The sequence below is a fragment of the Elephantulus edwardii genome, unplaced genomic scaffold (assembly GCF_000299155.1).
Source record: "Elephantulus edwardii isolate Elephantulus edwardi_28Jun2011 unplaced genomic scaffold, EleEdw1.0 scaffold00022, whole genome shotgun sequence".
NCBI classification, from domain to species: Eukaryota; Metazoa; Chordata; class Mammalia; order Macroscelidea; family Macroscelididae; genus Elephantulus; species Elephantulus edwardii.
In genome coordinates, this window is record NW_006399772.1 from 3,968,275 (window position 1) to 3,992,094 (window position 23,820).

Here is a 23,820-nt window from a genome sequence, read left to right on the forward strand (position 1 = left end):
TCCTTGGAGAAGAACATCATGCTTGAGAGGGTGGAAGGACAGCACAAGAGAGGAAGGCCCTGGGTGAGATGAATTGACTCTGACTGGGGTAATGGAGGTAGGTGTGTCAGAGAAAATGAGGTTAGCTCAAGATAGAGCAGGGTTCAGAGCTGTTGTACAAAGGTTGCTATGAGTTGCAAGTGACTCAATGGCGTATAACACCTCATCTACAGCACAGATGAGCATGTAAGTGTGCCTTTGAGCAAGAAGCTAACGTAAGGAAATCATGTTAAGGTGCTACAATTTCGTACAAAATCACATTACTTTCCTCATCCTTTTTACCTCTCCGAGAAACAATTATGAGTAAAGTAGATCTGATTAACAATAAATATACAAACACGTTCAAAGAAAACAACAAATATATAAACAAATATTTAAGACATTGATTTGGTCTCGAGTTCTAAATATAAATATCTGTACTTTTTAAAGAGTTTTTCTTTGCCATAAAGTTGCCTTTCCAAAGTCTTGAGCATATTGACACTGATTGAACAAAGATTAAAAGAATAAATGTAGGATTATCAAGCGACACTAGAATTACACACAGAAAAAAATTCTATGCTTAGACACCAATGATTCGTAGTTTTTAAAGGTATTTTAGGTTGCTCATTTTTTTCTGGCTTACAAATGAGAACTTGTTACACCTAAATGACTGCTAATTTAACCATGTGGTAACACTTAGCATTTACAATTGTGGTTCACAGATAAGAAGATTGTCACAGTAAAAATATTAACTCAAAAAAAATCAGAAAAATGTAAAGTGTTAAATGGACTAAATATAGAGTTGAAATTCCCTATGCATGTCTTTTCACAAAGTAATCATAGTTCACATGCTATAGGGGAAATGTTTAGGAGCTGTCTCGTTTATCAATAAGAGGGGAATGCAAATGAAAGGAACAGACTAAAAACAGAAACACTCTCCAACCACAAACACTTTCTCAGAAGGAAATGCACAAGGAAATATAAAGAGAAAGTAAAAAAATAGTTCTTCAAGGATATGTCTAAAAAAGCAAACGAGTCCAGGCTGTCAAGCAAGTGAAATGGCTATCTTGAATGTATTGCCCTTCTCTGTCCATTGTCAGTTCAAAAATTTCTAAGACAGCAAGTGAAATGGCTATCTTGAATGTATTGCCCTTCTCTGTCCATTGTCAGTTCAAGAATTTCTAATTCAGTGAAGAAATGAAATAGTCCCTGTTGTCATTACATCTTTTAAAACTTACATTACTGATTTGGAAGGTTCAGATGAGTTTACTGTCTAATCCAAAGTCATCTTGGAGGTTAGTGGTATAATGTTCATAAGAAGTCAGATCCTCTGGGTCTGTGCAGAGTTAATCTACCATACAAAGCTCCAGGAAATTCAGCAAGTGTCTCACTTTTATTAGCAACTGAGCATTTTAGGTTCAATATCTGCAAATTTCTTTAGTCATTAATCAACAAAAGAAATTAAGATTAATCAGAAATCTCCCAAAACTCTTCAGATAAACAACAACAACAAAAATTTTCAAGGTATTGTATTTGTAAGGTAGTGACAAAAGGAAGACTTCGAGGTCTCTTACTACTTGAGTAATTATAGAACACCACAATTAATAGCACTATTGGAAGAACAAAATAATGTGATGCACCATAAATATTATGTGGGAAAACTAATATATTTTTTAAAAGGTTCCATTTCATTTTACCAATTTTTGAAATAGTAAATTTAATCAAGATGGCTATGAAGAAAATCTGCTGAGCTTTGTGCAAATACTCATTTTATGAATTAATAAAAATTTCACTCCACTTTCTTATTTATTGTATGGTTTAAAATTTGGACAACTGTGCATCAAAGTTATGTCCTTTCTCCAGACCCCTTCAATATGTAGGCTCAACAAATTGTTTAAGAAGATGGATGATAGGAAGAAGAACATGGCATCAGATTTGGAAGAACGACCTGTGTTACACAGATGACGCAACCTTGCTTGCAAAAGTTCAAGACGACATGAAGCACTCAGATCCACAATTGAGATCCATAGTAATAGTAGTCAAAAAATCAAAAGACCTATTGCATTAGGAAAATTTGCTGTCAAGGACATCTTCAACGGGCTCCATTAAAACGATGTCAGTTTAAAGTCAGAGGTGTACCTCATCCAAACTATAGTATTTCCAGTTGCTTCCTGTGTATCTGAAAAAGTAGATAATAAATAAAGATGGCAGAAGAAGAGTCAATACCTTTGACTTGTAGTGAAGAGTGCTGAATATCTCTAGGGCTACCCAAAGAACAAACAAATCTACATCAGAAGAAATGCCCCTTAGAAGCAAGGATGGTGAAAACTGTTCCCACATTGTCAGGAAGGATATGTCTTTGGAAAAAATTAACATTCTGGGAAATGTGGATGGCTTAGATAGAGAGAGAAATGCCCTCAACCAGATCAATGGACACAGTGAATGTAATAATAGACCCGAGCCTATTGGAGATCGTGAGATCGTCACAGGATAAGACAAACTTTAGAGCCCTTGGACATCTGATTGCTGAGTTCTAGTTGACCCAATCGCACTTAACAATAGTAATGACTAATTCATCAAAATTTCACTCCACTTTCTTAATTACAGAGCATGAAGGGGCTGTCTTTAAGCATTAAGTTCAGGAAATACAAATCTGAATAAATTGCATTAGTAATACAGTTGAAAATTGTTTTCACTTACAAAAGTGCACTTCTAAAAGTGCTACTAACTGTGATTTTTTTTTTCAACACTGGTAGGAAGCAGGATCATGGTAGCTACCTGGCCAAATAGATGTCCAGAATGCCCAGGTATGCCTCCATTGTGGTTTGAGAAGCATCAAACGTACTTCTGAGAGAAGAAGGGGGAAAAAATGTTCCTTCGGTGATGATCAGCTTCTTTTCAAATTATCACATTAACCTTTTGGAGTAGTTTTAATGCATATTAAGTAATTTGTAGTTACATCTAATTTGAACTAGTATATTGGTGTGGTGACTCAGTCACTTACCAAGACCCTAAGAAAATTGTGTACGGAGTATATATACTGTACAGGAGAAAAAGAAAGTGAATTTATTAGGAACCAAATGTATGAAAGCAGAAGCTAAGTGGTGATAGAAGTAGGAGGCATTGGGTACTGAGTGCTGTAGACTTACAAAGTGAGAGTAGTAGTGCAAGAGAGATATAAGAATGAGAAAGATAATAAATATGAATTTATCCCCTTTGCAATATTAAGTCAACAATTCCCCTCCTATGAGTTGTAAGTAATTGTAAAGAGGACTTTGATTCTATTCTACGAATATATGAATATATATGAACAAGACCCACATATAAATTTACATTTACATTACTTATTGAAACATTTCTATTTCCTCCCTCCCCTACCCCATGTGTGAAGCCATTAAATTCTGGAAGATGGTGTCTTCTTTTTTGTTGTTGTTGAGGATAGGTTTGGACTGTCCAGCTGTTCTTATTTCATTCACAACTGTATGTGTGCTGATTGAATTTACTGGATTTGGCTAACAATGAACTGTGGGCTGGATGCCTCTTATTTAGAGCCAATCAGAACCTGGTAGATGGGCCTCTGTATTTAAAAGTTGGTTTGGAATGAACATTCTTCTAAGTGGTATAGCACTGGTGTGTCAATTAGATGTACTGAGGTAACCTGGGGTTGCTGTGATGCTGAACACCGTGTCAGAGGTGTGTCATATGCCATAATGGTTACCCATCGTGAACAGTGTCTGGTGGAGTTCTCAGGTTTAAATAGGGTTGGAAGCAGAAGTGGCATCCACTTCTTAAACAACCTGTCTCTGAAAACTCTATGAACTTAGAGAAATGACAATAGTTATAGAACACGGGTCAAGTCCTGTTTTCATAGTGTTGTTATGAGTCATGCACAACTCGAAGGCATTTAGTAACAACAGCAACAACCTCAAAGCCACAACTAATGTTTAGGAGAAAGATAGGGCATTTTGGGAGTTCTGGAAGCCTACTGTAAGGCAGGCAGCTTGAATTCTCCAGCTGCTTTGTGGGAGAAGGATGAGCAGTCTCTTCTCATGTGATTAACTGTCTCTGAAAACCCATCCGAGGGCCAGCTATGAGTTTGTTCCGACTAGACAGCACACACAAACATAGGCAGTTCTAGTCAATCCTACAGGGTCTCAAAATTGACTTAATGACACTGGGATAATCTGTATCTTGATAACAAAAAAATTTTTTTTCCAATCAAGACAAGATAAAATGATAACATACACGATCTGGAATCATGGTAGAAGAGTGCTGCTAAGAAATGGACATTTGTTGTATTTGTCATAATAGTTTATGCATGAAATGTGCCACAATGGGATTAAGTTGGTGCTACTGACACGTCATCACCTAAAATTGTTACTGTGTTTTGATATTTAATTGGTATTCTGTTATTTAACAGAGGTCCTTCCATTTCAGTTTAGTGATAGGTAGCACTATAACATGGTAACCTAAAGCACTATTTTTAAAAAAAAAATAATTTTATTATTTGTGGTGTGTGTGTGTGTGTACCATCAAAGCAGATCTGACTGGTACAGGAGGAGATTGTCCCTCCTTCTCCAGTACAGCATCTGGTGGTTTCGAACCATGCACCTCTGAGATTGCAGTGTAGCTTTCTTGCCACTAGGCCACCAGAGCTCCCTCTAAAGCATTATTTGACAATCTTGGTACCAGCAGCCAGGAAATAAAAAAGACAAATTGCATTGGGAAAGTCTGCTGTCAGGAACCACTTAAGAGTAGTGAAGATTAATGACATCAGTCTGGAGACTAAGGTGCACCATAATCCAGGCCATAATCTTTGTAATTACTTGCTCTACATCAAAAAGCTGGACAATGACTAGGAACGATAGAAAGAGAACTGATGCCTTTGAGCTGTGGTGATGGAGAAGAGTATTGAATGTACCATGAACTGCAAGAAGAACAAACAAGTCCATCCTGGAGAGGGTGAAACTAGATTGCTCCTTGGAGGCAAGGATTCTGAAGCTTCATTTGACTTACTTTGGGAATGTTGCAAGCAGGGACCAGTCCTTAGGTAGGGACATCATGCTTGGGAGGGTAGAGGGACAAAGCAAGAAAGGAAGATCCTTGAAGAGATGGACTGATTCAGTGACTGGGGTAATGGGGGTAGGTGTGTCGGAGACAATAAGATTGGCACAGAATAGAGCCGGGTGTAGGGCTGTTGTACATAGGGTCACTATGTGTCACAAGTGACTTGATGACACATAACAACAACAAATCATGATTTATATCATCTGAGCCAGTGTCATCCAATGTTGTAGTCACCAGTCACATGTGGCTACTGAGCATGTGAAACAAGGCTAGTCTGAACTGAGGTGTGCTGTAAATGTCAACTACATACCAGATATTAAAGACATAATATAAATTCAGAAAGTAAAGTATCTCATAATGGTTATATTGATTATACAGAGAAATAAGGGACCCTGGTGACACAGTGGATTAAGTGTTGAGCTACCAACACAAAAGTCATATTTCAAACGTATCAGCCTACAAAGCAGAAAAGGAAAATTGTTTCCATAAAGATTTGTAAATTTGGAAACACCAAAGGACATTTCTATTCTGATCTACAGAGTCACCATGACTCGAATCCACTTGACAACAAATGATGGAGAGATGGAAATGATAAAATTTTTGGTATATTGACTAAAAGAAAATATGTCCTTAAAATGACTTTTAATTGTAAAAATACCTTTATTTTCACTAACCAAAACAGGGAGCTCTGGGGGCCAAATGAGTTATAAAATGCAGTGCAAACCCAAAGGTAAGCTGTTCAAATCCACCAGAAAGATGGATAACCTTCTTCCATGAGATTTACAACCTCTTAAAACCTGCTTGAGGGGCAGTTACGCACCGATTTTGAATTGACAGCACGTAACAACAATTAGAGAGAGAGAGAGAGAGAATTATACATACATAGCTTGTATTTGCACCTTGCACTGAATTTCTACTGGGGAGTTTTGTTTTATGAGGTAGACCAAAATAAAAACCCACTGCCACTGAGTTAGATCTAACTCATAGGGACCATCCACTGAGTTGCTGAGATTATAGATCTTTATCAGATCTATCTTCCTCGGGGCAGCCGCTGGATTCAAATTGTTGAACTTGTGATTCACAGGTGCTAATTCACAACTATATCACATTTAAATTATACCTCTGAAATAAAGAATTATTTGTATCTAAGCAGTATAGTATTACTTAAATGTGGCATACATATAAATTCAATTTAAAATTCCCTATATTATTATACTCTTGTGTGCCAGGAAGCATGATGAGACCTTTTGTTCATCGGGTCACTATGAATCATATTTGACCTGACCGCTCCTAATAACATAACATAATGTAACATAACATAATGTAACATAACATAATGTAACGTAACAAACATGTCATTACAACCATAAAATCTTCTGAAGCTTTATTTGAAAGCAGATGTGTATTTGACATTGAAAAATTGCTTGTGGTTTCTTCCTGGTCTCTTGAGGATTTTGCTTGTATAATTTCTGTGCATATATTATTTGGCACAAGTTGGGAATGTTCTGGAGAATTCAGATAATGCTGGCAGGGAAGGGTCACTGGAGGTGAAGGCTCTCTTTTTCTTTAAATGAACATACAACCTACCCTAGCTGGTCTGCAGACTCCATAATTCTATTCAGCACATCTTTGTCCTTTCCTTGTCGAAAATGTCAACATGAATAAATTAATATCAAGTCAGAGTCACCACCAGAGCCTACTGAGGACTTGCAGATGAGTTTCAGAGGATGCCACTAGATTATGCCGTCTGGATGACTTTCTGGAGAGTACTGATGGACAGTGAAAGGCAATAAAATTAAGGATCTGTGTCACTGGAGGTGATAATTTGAAATCAGTTTAATTTAAAATAAACTGGCAATTCATGGGCCGACTTTGTTACAAAGTCACTGAATTCCATATATGAAAACACAGAAGCTGTACATTTTAAAAGTCATATTCAGTATTAAATTCTCCCCAAATTAGCAACTGACTGTTTGGAGTAAGTATCAGTGGAATAGAATACTATGATGCATGTTATGCCCAGTCCTAACATCTGTGAGATGAACGCTTGTGTCCACAAGAGAGAAGAACATTCTTTTTTGAGGTCCTCAAGTTCCTGCTTGTTCATCATAAACTACTAACTACATATGATGTGATGAGGAAATGATACCTTTTATTTCAGGACTAAATGGAAGCATCAGGGTTGGATACAAACATAACTTTAAAATCTCTGTTGACATAAACATTCTCAAGTGAGACTTTGTGTCTGGTAGGAAGTACAGTTTAATAAAAGTATAGCATTTGCAGGATTATGTTTATAATTTAATTCTGTATTTACAGAACTCCCAGTATACCCTGCAGCCTGTGATCGTGATTCTTGCATGGCAAGCATGATTTATTCTGGTGTTCCAGTTGTGACTTGAAGCCATTATTATCCCTTATAGGAGGGAGCTATGGTGGCTTAGTGGCAAAGAGTTGCACTGCCAATCCAAAGGCAGGTGATTCGAATCCACCAGCTGCTCATGTGTGATTTAAAGCCTCTCACAATCCACTGGAGGGTAAGGTCCAATTGGCAGTGATGAATTCGTAGAGTAATATTTTAAACAAAATTTAACGTTTGAATTTAGGATCCTCTCATTGATTCACTTAACAAATCTAAATCTCTGACACAGGTTACATGACTGTTTACTTAAAAGCTGGCAGGTTTTTGTAATATAATTAAGATTGGATCATGAACTCTAGCTCTATCTAATCTTTGTGTTGAATGCTACAGGAAACAAGAAGGCCAAGTATCAAACAGTTTTTTCCCTGTTAACAGAACTGTGAAAACAGATTTCCAACTACCTAAATTGTACCACACTTTATTTCCAATCAAGGACACATCCTCAAGTCCTCTGGGGATCCCAGAGGTGGGCTGTGCTGTATGCATGTCCCAGGAGTCACTGTAGGCTATCTCATTTCTAGTAAATCATTATCTAGAATTGATTCTTTCTGCTTACCAAAATGGGAATAAAAGCACTGAGCATATTGGGGAGGATTGGGGTCAGAACCTTAATCTGTGAAGCATCTTGAAAAGAAATACATTCCCTTTCTAAACCTGTCTCCACTTGGGTGCCATATGGAGTGATCTATGGTTAGTTGATGGAAAATTTACCAGTGTTTTTATTCTACAGCCATAGGTCTGGCCCAACAAAGTCAGCATCTGAATGTACTACTTAAAAAGCCAAATCACTAAATGAATAGCAAACCACGTGATTTTATCATGAAACAGAGCTTCTTTAAACTGGAAAAGATGTTTAAGATCGAAGCACTTCAGCTTGCTACTAGTATTTTAAGAGAGTTTTCTGGTGGCTTAGTAGTAAGGACTTACAACCTTACTCAACCCAAAGACGTGAGGTTCCAATCCACCAGCTGCTCGTTGGGAGGAAGATGGCTACTCTCTTCCCGTGAGGCATGCTGCCTCTGGAAACCTGCTGGAGGGTTAGCCATGGCACATTTCCAACTGCACGTTATCTAAAAACAACTAGCATTTTCAGAAGCTAGATTCATCAACAACCTGCATTATGCAGATGATACAACCCTGCTTGCTGAAACTGAGGAGGACCTGAAGCACTTGCTGTAGAAGGTCAAGGACTGTAGCCTTCAATATGGATTGAGGCTCAATGTCAAGAAGACAAAGATTCTCACCACTGGGCCAATTGGCAGCATCAAGATGGATGGTAAAGAGATTGAGATTGTTCACAGCTGTAGTCTGCTTGGCTCCACAGTCAATACTCTTGGCAACAACAGCCAGGAAATTAGAAGGCGCATTGCCATGGGAAAGTCTGCTGTTCGGGACCTCTCCAAAGTACTGAAGAGCAATGGTGTCACTCTGGAGACTAAGGTGCACCTAATTCAGGCCATGGACTCTGAAATCACTTGCTATGAATCAGAGAGCTGGACAATGACTAGGGAGGATAGAAGGAGAATTGATGCCTTTGACCCATGGTGCTGGAGAAGAGTATTGAATCTACCATGGACTATTAAGAAAATGAACAGTTTCATCCTGGAGAGTGTTAAACCAGGCTATTCCTTGGAATTAAGGATTCTGAGGCTTTGTCTGACGTACTTTGGACATGTTACAAGGAGAGACTGGTCCTCGGAGAGGGATGTCATGCATGGGAGAGTGGACGGTCAGCACAGGAGAGAAGGACTTTCTGTGAGGTATATTGATACAGTGACTGGGATAATTGGGGTGGGTATGTCAGAGACAGTGAGATTGGCACAGGACAGAGCAGGGTTTAGGGCTGTTGTACATAGGGTCACTATGAGTCGCAAGCAACTCCACGGCACATAACAACAATAACAGTGTACAGAAAGCAGAGAAATAATTCCACGATGGTGTTGGAGTACTGAATTATCCCACGGACTGCCCAAAGAATGAACAGGCAAGGATGATGAAACTCCATCTCTCATACTTTGGACCTGTTGCTAGGAGAGGTTTTTCCTTGGAGAGGAATATGATGCTTGAAAAGGTGGAGGGTCAAGGAAAGATAGGAAGACACCTGATAACATGGATTGACATGATGACTACAGCAATGGGTCCAGTGTTTCAGAGATGATGAAGATGGCATAGAATAGGACAGGATTCAGGTCAGTTGTACTTGGCTTGAAGACACCTAACAACAGTTTTAAATTACGTACAATACATGAAAAGTTAATTAGAAAGTTACTCTCAACTCTGTAATGATTTAGGAATAAATTTTCCAGGAAAAGGGGGATAGATTTGCCAAGAACATCCTTAGGCAAGTTTATTCTATATTACATTCCTCTCCATTTGGAAGCAATTAACATAACAATGTCAATATAAATTGGCATCTATTAAATGTTTCTATTATTATTTTAAAGGAAATTATTAGCATTTTATGGACTATTCTTTCTATACAGATTTCTAAGATAGTTTAGCATTTTTTTAAATTTAGGAATTAGGTTCATTCAGTTTCTTATGTACATTTTTATGTAAAAAAGGATACATTTCTAATTAGTGTTTAAAAAGTTGAAGACTAAATCACATTCCTGAAATAACATTTCCTTCATTACAGGCCCTGAATAAAACCTGTAATATGAAAATATATAAATTGTTCTAATTATGATTAAGCTGAGGTATCATTTTCAATTTTTCATCATAATCAATAACAACTTAGTGGGATTTTATATTAAATTTCTGTGATATTGCTAGTATATGTTTCATTCTTTAGTAATAAAAATGTATTCTGAAAAAAATGATCTAGAAAAGCCAATCTATAGTGACTTTACTTCTCTTCTTACCAGGTCCAACACCTTCACACTTTTTAGGGGAGAATGAATTAAAAAGTTACATTAAATGTCCCTGCTTTGTGATTTAGTAGCATAAATCACTGCCTCACAGTTTTTAAACCGATACATTAGTGCTTATTGATTGCAGTTTGAATGAAGTCCTCCAGCATGAGTCCTAGCTAGGCCAGGTTGCAAATTAGATCCCTCTTTCTTTTCTCTTGAGAAACAATAAGCAATTTTGAAAAGAACTCAAGTTCTTAAAAAGCTGAACTGATAAGACATTTCCTACTTACTCTCTGTACAAATTGGGAAATAGTTTATTTTCTTAGCGCCTCCATTTTCCTAGCCACAGAAGCAGAACGACTTCGTATGGTTTTTGTGATGAGTAAGTGCCCAAAGTAGCCACTGTAGATGGAGCTCCTACTGTGATCCAGGAAGTCCACAGATCCCTTAATCATCGTTAGTCTTTAGAACAGCACCATGGGGTAAGATTTCTTATTACAATCCCCATTTGATACAAGAGAGCATATGTAAAATGCCCAGTAGAATGTCTAGATCAGTGAATTGTGATGGTGGTAGTGGTGGTGATAATAACAGTAGTAGTTGTAACAGTAGCTTTTTGACTCTAGTTATCTTCCAACCCTCATATTCCTATGTTAATGTAATCACATTTTAAAGATATTACAGGGCAGGTACAAGAGGAAGCTCGGGAATTAAGCAATGGAGCCAGTAGTCAAAGTCCAGTTTGTCCCACAAGCATCTATGGTTTTGTTTTTTTATGCCATATTATTATGAATTTTACAATTTGAAAACTCATTCATTGCCATCAAGTCAGAACTAACTCATGGCTCAACCTACAGTAAGTTTGGGAGGCTGTAAATGACAGAGGAGGAGATTGCACGTCCTTCTCCTATGGAGCAGCTAGTGGATTAAAACAGCCAGAGAGACGTGGTCTTTGGAATAGGAGTGCGAATCCCTCCAGACTATCCCACCAGAATGCCCTCTTTGAAATTTATGATTTGTTAATTCCTAAAGGTTGTTCATTTTCCCCTGTTTCCAAATGAAATTCTACAATTGTATAACAAAACCCAACAAACCCATAGGGGTTTATGTGTATTTTCTAAAAGCATGCCAAAATATTAGTTGCCTAAATGGTAATTTAATTCCTAATACATAGTTTATATGATATTTTCCATGTAATGCTCCCACATGAATATTGTCTACATGCAGATAGCATGCACAGGAAACTAAGCATCCAGGGTGGTGTGGTCTGCAAAACCATCAAACATGCATATTATTTTAGTTGTTGTTAGGCGCTGTTAAACCAATTATGACTCACAGTGACCCTATGGGAAATCGATCAGAATCTTGTGCTGTCCTGTGCCATCCTTGCAATTACATTATTTGAGTAACAATATGATAATTTTACATCAAAGAGTCTTTTCAGTGGTTTGGCTGCCTGTTGATTCTTCACCTTTGGTCTAGGTGTACCTGGTTTCCCTTTTCTAATCATTAAGATAAAGTCTTGGTTTGAGTAATAGCCTGTTTTCCATGAATTATGCTTTTCAAATGTAATAACTGTATGGGTTATTTCTATGCCTCTTTTAAATTGCTGTTATTATGGCTAATGAAGATAATTTTAATGTCTTAACAAATGATTCATACCATTTTGCATCTAAAATTTAATCTGAAGTATTAATTCCATAAATCAAATTGTAGAAATTTAATATTTCTGCATAATTTATAATCACATACCAAAAAGCATAATTATTCAGTAATACAAATTCAACACGATATGTTATTTATTATTTACATTTAGCCTGTGCTTTGCTTTTATTTTTAATAAAAGTTTTTATCCACTTAAGATAAATTTAAACCATCAAATATAAAATAGTAAAACAAACCCTTACACATAGTATCTTTATTCTTAATGATATATCACCCATTATTCACTGCCATCAGATTGGTTCCATTTCATGAATATCCTCCATCAGTCTCCCAAGGCTGTAAATCATAACAAGAGAAGACTGCTTATCTTTATCCCACAGAGCCATTGGTGGATTCAAGCCTCAGTCTTCATGTGAGCCGCATAAATTGTACAAAATCAGATATAGATATATAGTGTATAGTTTCAACTTGACAACACAAACAACATATATATTTGGTATATAGCTATATATTTATATCACACTAATGCATAGGTATATAAGATTAATAATAGATGTGTAGTGATCCATAAGTGATTCTATAAAAGCTTTAAAGAGCTCAGGATTCTTGATATTTTGTCATATATTTGAATAGCTATAAGAATATTCATTAGTTTTGGGGAAGGGGGTGGACAGGGAGAAAAGTGAAACAATGAATGACTGGAAACCCTAAGTCTCTGTAAACCTTCCTTAAAATTAATTAAAAAAAGAATATTCATTAGTTTTACACTGTTAGTTACGCAGTATGTTGCTGAACTGTCACAGAACCCACAGCAGTGCATGTGGAGCTGTGCTGGTCTTCATACACATAATACACTGACTTCGGTGTGTCAATTTGCTTGCTCAGAATGTAACCATTCTTTTAATGCTCTAATTCATTTCAAATGTTCTGTATCAAATTGAAAAGTAGCCTTTAACAAAGGATGCATCATTCCCTTTGCAGACTTTAAGTTATATAAAAATCATGTTATGTAGTACTGTTTCTTTCCTTTATATTGTCCTAATGACTCTGAATATCTATGAAAATTAGCAACAGCCTTAGTGGTACAGGTAACCTTCAGAATCCCCTTACAACATGCCACCAAGAAGTTTACACCGCCATTAAAACCACTACAATGTTGTCTTTTAAAAGTTATTCTTCATACATCATTTCCTCTTCCCAACGGCCCACTGAGAAAGGCAAGTGTCCCTCCTTGCCTGGGAAGATCCCCGAGACAAAATACAAAAGAATCCTTCAGGAATCAAAGGCGAACATACATTCTCTCTACCCATTCCTTGGCAGCCATAATATTCTAATGTGACTGAGGATTAACCCATCATGTTATTCTATCTGTGAGTTTTCTCAAGAAGTAAGAAAAGTAGGGAAACTGGTGTTTGGAAAACAGAAAAGCAGGGAAACTGGTGTTTGGAAAACAGATGCTGGGGCAGCTACAGCTACAGCAGCAAAAGGTGAGAGAGTGCTCATGGCAGTGAAATCGTCAAGCTAAGTTTCCTGATGTCATTCAGAGCCAGCAGAGGAAGTCTAAGTATCCTAAAGTGTACACATCCATTTCTAAAGGATTTTCATCTACTGTCTCATATAGTCTCAGTATATCCTTATCATGGTTCGTCATGTTTGCAAACTACATGTTATTGCAAAACATGTTGCCATTCCAATTTAGAGGTGAGGAAATTAAAATTTACTAGGGAAGTGACTTACTTCAATAACTTGAGTTTTTATGTGGAAATGCCTGGGACACACCCCATGATGGGTGCTTCCTATGATTTCCACAGACAGGGAGATGTGTTTCCTAATCTATACATTTGTTTATTATAGCACTTAATAATGTTGTTGTTGTTATGTGCCATCGAATCGTTTGCGACTCATAGTGAGACTATGTACAACAGCCCTAAACCCTGCTCTATCCTGTGCCAATCGCATTGCCTCTGACACACCCATCCTGATTACCCAAGTCACTGAATCAATCCACCTCATAAAGGGTCTTCCCCTCCTGCGCTGTCCCTCTACCCTACCAAGCATGATGTCCCTCTCCAAGGACCTGTCTCTCCTTACAACATGTCCAAAATATGTCAGACAAAGCCCCAGAATCCTTGCCTCCTAGGAGTAGCCTGGTTTAACCCTCTCTAGGATGGATCTGTTTGTTTTCTTGGCAGTCCATGGAATATTCAATATTCTTCTCCAGCACCACAGATCAAAAGGCGTGAATTCTCCTTCTATCCTCCCTAGTCATTGTCCAACTCTCTGATGCATAACAAGTGATTGCAAAGACTGTATCAGGTGCACCTTAGTCTCCAGAGAGACACCATTGCTCTTGAGTACTTTAGAGAGGTCCCTAACAGCAGACTTTCCCATCGCAATACGTTTTTTTATTTCCTGGCTGCTGGTGCCAAGAGTGTTGACTGTGGAGCCAAGCAAACTGAAGCTGTGAACACCCTCAATCTCTTCGCCATCCATCCTGATGCTACCAATTGGCCCAGTGGTGAGAATCTTTGTCTTCTTGACATTGAGCCTCAGTCCATACTGAAGGCTGCAGTTCTTGACCCTCTGCAGTAAGTGCATGAGGTCCTCCTCAGTTTCAGCAAGCAGGGTTGTGTCATCTGCATAACGCAGATTGTTGATAGATCTTCCACCAGTTCTAACGCCACACTTCTCCTCATAGAGCCCAGCCTCTCAGATAATCTGCTCTCCATACAGGTTGAAAAGGTATGGAGATAGGACACATCCCTGGCATACACCCTTCCCAATTTTGAACCATGCAGTGTTGCCCTGCTCTGTTCTGATGACTGCCTTTTGGTCCAAGTATAGATTTCGCATTAGCACGATTAAATGTTCTGGGATTCCCATTCTTCTCAGAGTCAGCCACAGTTTGTTATGATCCACACAGTCAAATGCCTTTGCATAATCAATGAAACACAGATAGACATTCTTCTGGTATTCTCTGCTTTCAGCTAAGATCCATCTAACATCAGCTACAATATCCCTAGTACCATGACCCCTTTTAAACCCAGCCTGGACTTCTGGCAGTTCTCTGTTGATGTACTCTTCCAGTCATTTTTGGATAATCTTCAGTAGAATCTTGCTTGCATGTGAAATCAATGATATTGTTCTGTAGTTTCCGCACTCAGTTGGATCACCCTTCTCTGGGATGGGAACAAATATAGATCTCTTCCAGTCAGTTGGCCAAGTGGTTGTTCTCCAGATTTCTTAGCACAACTTGGTCAGCACATCCACGGCAGCATCTGTTAGCTGAAATATGTCAATTGGTATACCGTCTATTCCGGGGGCCTTATTTTTTGCTGTTTCCTTCAAAGCAGCTTGAACTTCTTCCTTCATCACCATAGGCTCTTGCTCAAATGTTATTTCATTATATTTCTTATTATAATGCTTATCTGCTTAGTATCAAATGTACATACCTTCCACACTAGGCTGTGAGCATCTAAAATGCAAAAATTATTTTATTTACATCATTTTGTCCAAAGCACACATTGTTGAGTGCCTAAATGTCTAATTTTTTGCTGTAGAGTCAACCCCAACTCATAATGCCCTCTGTATATTAGAATTAAATGTTGTCCAGATCTAAACCATCTTCATGACCCATCTTCGTTATGCTAATTTTCTCATTGATTATTCCCTCTCTTTCACTAGCCTTCTGCATTGCCAAATATGGTGTGGCTCTCTGGTAATTATAGCTCCTGATGATGGATCCAAAGGAGCCATGTTCAAATCTCACACGGTATTCTGTGATCCATGGAGTTTTCATTGGTTAATGGACACAAATAGATTTCCAGACTATTCTTCTAGCCAGCCTTGGTCTGGAACCTCTTTTGAAATCTCCTCATCATAGGTGACCCTATTGGTATTTGAAACATCTATGACATAGTTTCCAACATCATAGCAACATATAAGTCACAACAGTAGCACAAACTGACAGACAGCTGGTGTCTTGAATGCCTTAAAACAAAACAAAACCATTGTTGGGTAGAACTGCCTCATGGGATTTCCAAAATTAGCAACATCATGATAGTCGGAGACGAGTTTGAGCTCGTTAACAGTTTCAGCTTGCTTGGCTCCACAATCAACATTTTTGGTACTAGCAGTCAGGAAATCAAAAGATGAATTGCATTAGGAAAATCTGCTGTCAGGGACCTCTCCAGAGTACTGAGAGCAACAATGTCAGTCTAGAAATTAAGGTGTCCCTGATCCAAGCCATTGTCTTCGCAGTTACTTGCTATGCATCAGATAGCTAGACAATGACTAAGCATAATAGATGAATCATTGTGTTTTGAATTGTGGTGCTCAACAAGAATATTGAACATACCATAGACTACCTAGAGAATGAACAGGTCTGTCCTGAAAAGGCTGAAATCTGGCTGCTCTTTGCATGCTAGGATTTTGAAGCTCTGTTTCACATACTTTGGACATGTTGCCAGGAGGAACCAGTCTTAGAAGGACATCATGCTTGAAAGGGTAGAGGGAAAACACAAGAGTAAAACACCCTGGATGAGATTGATTAACTCAGTGATTGGGGTAATGGCAATAGGTGTGTCAGAGACAATGAAATTGGCTTGGGATAGAACAGGATTCAGAGTTGTACAGAGGGTTAATGTGAGTCACAGGTGAATCCATGCCACATAACAGTAACAACAATCATTATGGGAGTAGACAGAAATGTCATCAAAATGTTTCTCCAAAGGAGACACAGGTAGTTGCAAAGTTCTGTGAGTTGCTAACTAAATATTGAAACCACTATGTCACTAGAAGTTCCTTGGCTATTTTGTTCTTGTTAGGTGCCCTTGAGTCTGTTGCAACTCCCCACCATCAGTCCTTACCTCCTCACCCCTTACCCCTTCCTCTTTTGAATCTTTGTACACATATTTCTAGTTATCCTTCTATTTTTACAACCATGGTCTTATGCAGTATATGTCCTTATAAGACTGAGTTAGTTTTCTCAGTATAATGCTTTCCAGCCTCTCTTATGTTATATTGTATTTTTTAAAATTGTTGCTGCTGAGTGCTGCATAGTATTCCGTCAAGTTAATGTACCATTTCTCAATCCATTCCTATACTGATGGGCATTTGGGTTGTTCCCATTTTCTTGCTATTGTGAATAATGCTGCTATGAACATTGGTGTACAAATTTGTCTTTGTGTCTGTTTTATTTTCCTTGAATTATATTCCTAGCAGTGGAATAGCTGGGTCCTATGGAATTTCTATGTTCAGCTTTTTGAGGAAGCACTAAACTGCCTTCCAGAGTGGATGTACCATTTTACAGTCCCACCAACAGTATTGTTGTTGTTAAGTGACATTGAGTCATAGGCAACTCATAGCAAACCTATGAACAAAAGTCCTCAACACTTGTGTGACTTTCATCCTTTCTCCAGGTTCATAGGGTTTCCAGAGGCAAGCTTTTAAGGAAGTGGATGCCACTCCTGATTCCAAGCTTGTTTAAATGGGGGAGCTCTGCCAAACACTGCCCGCCATAGGTAACCATTAATGCATTTGACACATCAGTGTCACTGTGTTCAGCTTCACAGCAACCACAAATTACCTCTATACAGCAAGTGAACACACCAGGGCTATACGACCTAGAAGAATGACCAAAAACAATGAAAAACAGGCCTGAGAGCCGTGGATTTTATGTTTTATAAAAGTAATCAGCATTGGGCCTTGCCCATCATTACCATCTTTTCACCCAGATCCTTCCCATTCATTAACTCCCCCCACACACCCAACAAATTATACAACCTTGTGGTTTCACTCCTACCTATCCTCATCCCTCCGCTCCCCTTCTACCCTCCCCTTGAGTTCCCATAAATGTTTTACTAGCTATCCTTCTATTTTTACAATAATAATCCTTGGAGGCAAGGATTCTGGGGCTTCGTCTGACATACTTTGGACATGTTGTAAGGAGAGACAGGTCCTTGGAGAGGGACATCATGCTTGGGAGGGTGGAGGGAAGACCCTCTATGAGGTGGATTGATTCAGTGACTGGGGTAATCGGGATGGGTGTGTCAGAGGCAATGCGATTGGCACAGGATAGAACAGGGTTTAGGACTGTTGTACACAGGGTCGCTATGAGTCACAAACGACTCGACGACACATAACAACAAAAACAACAACAATCTTATGCAGCATTTGTCCTTATGAGACTGTGTTAGTTCATTCAGCATTATACTCTTCAACCTCTCCCAAGCTATGTAGTATCTTTCAAAATCATTACTCCTGAGTGCTGCATAGTATTGTATGACAAGTTCTCAGTCCCTTCAGTTGTGGTTGGTCATTTGGGCTATTGCCATGTTCTTGCAATAGTGAATAAAGCTGCTATGAACATCGGTGTGAAAATCTCTGTTTGTCTCAGTCCTAATTTCCTTGGAGTATATTTCTAGTATCGGAATATCTGAGTCATATGGAGTGTCTATGTTCAACTTTCTGAGGAAAAGCAAGCTTGTCCTACTAAACTTTGCTGCTGCTACTGGAGTGAGATGGTATCTCATTGTAGTTTTGATTTGCATCTCTCATATTGCCAGTGATTTTGAGCATTTATTGATTTTTCTGTTGGCCACCTGTATGTCTTCCTCTGTGAAAAGTCTATGTCTTTTGCCCGTTTGTTGGGGTTATCAGGTGGTGTTTTGTTTTTGGTTTGTTTGGTTTTTTTTCCTTTCCTTCTGGAGGCCCTACAGTATTCTTTAAACTTTTGTTATAAAACCTTTGTCTGAGATGTCATTGCAAAATTACAACACCCACCCCACCCCCACCCCCACTGCACACTCCAGTCAGTAGATTTTCTCTTTACGCTATTAGGAAAAGTTTTTGATGCACATAGGCACTTAATTTTTAGAAGATCCAATTCATTGAAGTTATAGTCTCCTAATTGTATATCACACAGGTTTTGAATTTGGTCTTAAAGTGTAAAATTTTTTTAAAAATCCACTGTCACTAGGTCAATTAAAGCTTACACCATTTAAAATAAAGTACTTTTCCTTTAGAGAATAAATATTTGGTAGCTTTGATTCCATGCCTACCATGTACTAAGCTCTTATTATAGAGATAAGTAAGATTAAATCTCCTTCTTTAGAAAATTGCAGACTAGTGGGAGACACAAATGATTTTATAGTTTAGACTATGAAGGTTTATAAAAAAGTATGATGATGATCTGCGGAACTATGTGAGCCGCAGACTCACTGTCAGCAGCTCTGAGAACCGCCAGCCTCCTAGGGAGATAGAGCTTTGAGCAGGATGTGCCTGGTCTCGTGGACAACAACAGGCAGAACCTGTGAAAAGGGGAGCAAAGTGCTATGACCTTTCCTTTTCCACAGAGATTCACTAAAGAAAATAAAAAATAAAGTTAGCTGTATCCTTTTTCATATATAATTTCTTTGTAGAAGGCTAGAATCAAGATTGTTGTTGTTGTATACTGTCAAGTCAGGATCCACCCGTAGCTTCTCCTTCTGTGGGTTTCAGAGGCAGTAAATCAATCACACGGTCGGAGATTGACTGTCTTTCTCAAAAAGAGCAGCTGGTGGATGTGGATTCAAACCATGTTGCCTTTGTGTTGGCAGCCCCTTTTCTTACCACTAAGCCACCAGAACTTCCTTGAGAATCAGAATCAATATTGATTATGTAACACTTTTAAGTAATGTGGATTAGAATGCCTTTGTCCAATTTACTAGAAGCAATTCATAATGTAATTTGTGTGTAAAAGGATGCAAAATTGTGAACATGATTTCCATTCTTGCAAATTATACAGCATGATGGTATGCTGTGCAACATGACGGCACAAGATAGCAGAAGAACTCACCTCTGTATTGTATTGTTGTCATTTGCAGACAATTACTATGGGACCCCGAAGCCTCCAGCAGAACCAGCACCATTATTGTTAAATGTAACAGATCAAATACTTCCAGGAGCCACTCCAAGTGCCGAAGGAAAACGGAAGCGGAATAAATCCGTGAGCAACATGGAGAAAGCAAGTATAGAGCCTCCTGAGGAGGAAGAGGAAGAGAGGCCTGTGGTCAATGGAAATGGAGTCGTAATAACTCCAGGTTAGTAATTTATAATCTATATTGGTTCATAAACTAGTTGTTACACATTTCATATGTGTGCATGTGTATAAATACTGCCCATTTTTCTCCATGGGAGCAGCTCAGCTGCTAGATTCAAATGCAGTTGCCTTTGGATTGGCAAAGTAACTCCTTATCATGAAGCACCAGACCTACTGTGTGTGCATGTATTTCTATTTAATACATACATAATGATTTTTGAACCCAACTTATTAGTGAAACTATATTACGCTACTCATTCAAATTCCCTAATGTTTTGTTTCAGATAAATATAACCTTAATAGTAATACAAAAAAGAGTTTTGATCTTTTAGAAATTGCTACATGTCATGAATATGATTGTATAAAGTTCTTAGGTCTTTGTTAATTAGTGTTAGTGAGAAATCTATGCTTAGAAATCTTGCTATCCTCACAGTTCTGTAAATAGAGGTTGTGTTTAGTTAACAGCTTCAATGAATACAATTCTCAAAATGGCTACAGCTACAAGACACCTATATTATTGTCTCCCATTACCATTCCATCTGGCAACATGGAGAAAACATTTTTATGTTTTATCATTGTGAAGACACCTTCTCCTGAACAAAGAAAAGAATTATCACATCTTTGATTTGTAATCGATCACAAATTTATATAAAGTTTGTGCAAGGACAGATTTATTTTATGTTTATTATGATATATTACCAAGGCTGTCATTTATAAAATTGCTTTTAAAATAATATTATTCATAATTAAATGATATAAAAATAAAACAGCAGCATTCTGTTAGCCTCTAAACTTGATATAAGCTTTCAATTTTGTTTCACTTACTGGTTTTTCAATAGTGGTACATCAGTGAGCACTGAAAGTCCAAGGACTGTTTTAAAGCTCTTGAAAAAAAATGTTAACACATGCACTTTGCATACATATTACTCTGAAGATATTTCTTACCATCTACTTTGATGTCTGTATTTGCATTTTTTACTATATTACTTCTAAACTGACATAGTGTTTGTATTTCCATGTTCAATTATTTTTATCAAAGGAAAGCTTCATAAATTTCTTTTTTTTCCTTTTCCTTGTTCAAAGCACCTGAAAAAGTGTTCTCCTTCATTGAACCTTTATGTTCAATGAAGACTAAAATTCAATCTGTGTCAGACATGGTATAAAACCTTAAAAGATTGTTTCATCTTAATTACTCAAAAAAGGGTAACCACTTCTATTAATCTACCTTGGTAAAAACTTACTTCTGACCCTCGAAGAACTTGAACTCTAGATCTAGATGTGAATGCTAAAATCACTATCGGTATGTAATTTGTCCACTATCAAATGTTCTGATCCTTTTCAAGCAACGAGATACCATCCTCTCTTTGAATGTGAAATATCAGTGCACAAATGTTTGCTTTTCATTATGTAATAAATTGAAGTTGGGTTGATAGTACACAGTTTTTCTAGTTGATCTTTGATGTGAGAAGAAAAGCAGTTCAGGTGAGGCAAGGCAATGAACACAAAGCAGCACAAGTTAGAGGTCAGAGAGGTGGCACAGAACTTCATCTCAACTCCAGTATTATTATATTTACATCTTACAGTTTAAAATTGTAACTACATGGCTCTAGTTAAATATAGTTTATTTTCATTTCATTCTGATCAATGTTGGACAAGCTACATGAAGCATTATTAACTCAGAGTCTTGAGCTAGAAGTTTATTTATTTTGAATGCATAATCAACCTCAGAGTCAGCCACAGCTTGTTGTGATCCACACAGTCAAAAGCCTTTACATAATCAAGGAAGCACAGACAGACATTCTTCTGGTATTCTCTGCTTTCTGCCAAGATCCATCTAACATTAGCCATAATATCCCTAGTACCACGACCTCTTCTAAATCCAGCCTGTACATCTGGCAGTTCTCTGTTGACATATTGTTACAAATGTTTTTGGCTAATTTTCAGCAGAATCTTGCTTGCATGTGATACCAATGATATTGTTCAATAATTTCCACACTCTGTTGGCACATAACAACAACAACAACAATCAATCTAGAAAACATAATTTCCTTTCTATTCATAACTTAGACATAAAGTTAAAATATTTGTTGTGGCTTCATACATTCAAAGCAGATGAGCTGCAATAAACTCTCTGAACTAGCCCTATCCACATGACTGTCTTCTGAGACCTGCAGCTTGATAGATAACAACTGTCCAGGCCAACTTGGAAATCTTGTCTGACCACAGGTCTGATAGCCAGTGACTCTGCATGCTTAGTTAAACATGCAGGCCTTAACTTGTCTTTTTCGTTTCATTGTGGGAGATGAGACATAAAAAGTAGGTAGCTGTTCTTCATTGTTCAAAATGGGGGGAATAGCCCCAAACCCTTAAGTTGGTTCATTGTTCCTTATTCTAAATCTTTTGTCCACCTCCATCTTTGAAGTCCCTGTGATTTCTGCCCCTCAAATAATGAGTTTAGGAATTTCTCTGTTTCCCTCCCCCACCTCTATATATACCTACGTCTTCACTTTTTAGATATTATTTTTTGCAACACAAGGTATTGGTCCTGCTTTTACCTTCTACTGATGCATATTTGAAAGATAGAGAAGATTTAATTTAATAACAAATAAGCTTATATTTTAGCTGATGCTATTCTCCGTGGTTCTGCTCATGTCCTCTATAGTCATACTATAGTGAACTTGTTATTATTAGGTATCATGGAGTTGGAACTGAACGATAGCTGACCCTCCGGTGAGTTTTCAGAGGCTGTAAATTACATGGGAAGAGACTGACTATCTTTCTCCTGCAGAGCAGCTGGTGGATTCGAATCATCTATTTTCGGATTGGCAGTACAATTCTTTATTCACTAGGTCACAATAGCTCTTAAGATGAGATACTAAAGTAAAATAATTTCTCAAAACAAACCCAAAAAAAGGCATAAAGATGCCTTAAAAGACATTCTAGATACAAAACACATGCTGCTTCAACATATAAAAAAAAAAATTCAAAGGTGTTTCGGAGATGGAGGTTGTCAGAAGATTTTCAATAAGGAACATTGATAGACCTGTGCCTGTCAGGAAACATGAGGGTGGGACAGAATAGGGCAAGGTTCAGATCTGTTGTTCAGTCATGAGTCATACTCAGCAGCACCTAACAACATGCTAGGCTTCCTAAAAGCCTGTACTATTTATTAATGTCAGGCATCATTTCAGAGCAAAATGGTGTCATCATTGAGGCACACTCAGCAATATGGAAGGCTTATTGAGGTGGCTTTGTTTCATTACAAATAATTTTTATAAATAATGGCAGTAGTTAATCTATGAATGAACTTTTTTATGGATGCATTTTTGGGTACCTAAAATCTTTGTATTAGTTAATTTAATCATCCTAGATAAGTACCTTTAATTTTCCTAGGTAGATAATTTTAAGATTAGGCAATTGAGTGAAATGAAATACTCAAGTGAAAGAATTTTCTCCAAACTGGAATGCCTATAGATGCAGTCTACATCCAGAAAACATGCTTTTCATTTGGTTTACCAAACCCAAATATACATATATTCTCTAGAGATATATAGACATATACTGATGTTTTACTTATGAACCTTTAAGCATGGCATTATAAAATTTGCTTATCCAAAACTTATTTCTTGCCTTTCTGGAACTCATGTACAATGGAACTTTTTTCCTCGGTAGACAGAAGAAACCCTTAGCTGTATGTTGTTTTCTGTACATAG

General features: G+C 37.7%; 1 protein-coding gene across 1 annotated transcript in view; it reads left to right on the top strand.

Annotated features, from left to right (window-relative positions):
• The window catches only part of MAGI2 (membrane associated guanylate kinase, WW and PDZ domain containing 2), a 1,911,292-nt gene that overhangs the window by 1,262,978 nt on the left and 624,494 nt on the right, over positions 1-23,820 (top strand). Inside the window, exon 4 of the mRNA XM_006882679.1 lies at positions 19,893-20,108. Coding sequence (XP_006882741.1) covers positions 19,893-20,108 — 216 coding nt within the window. The remainder of the gene's footprint in view (positions 1-19,892; positions 20,109-23,820) is intronic.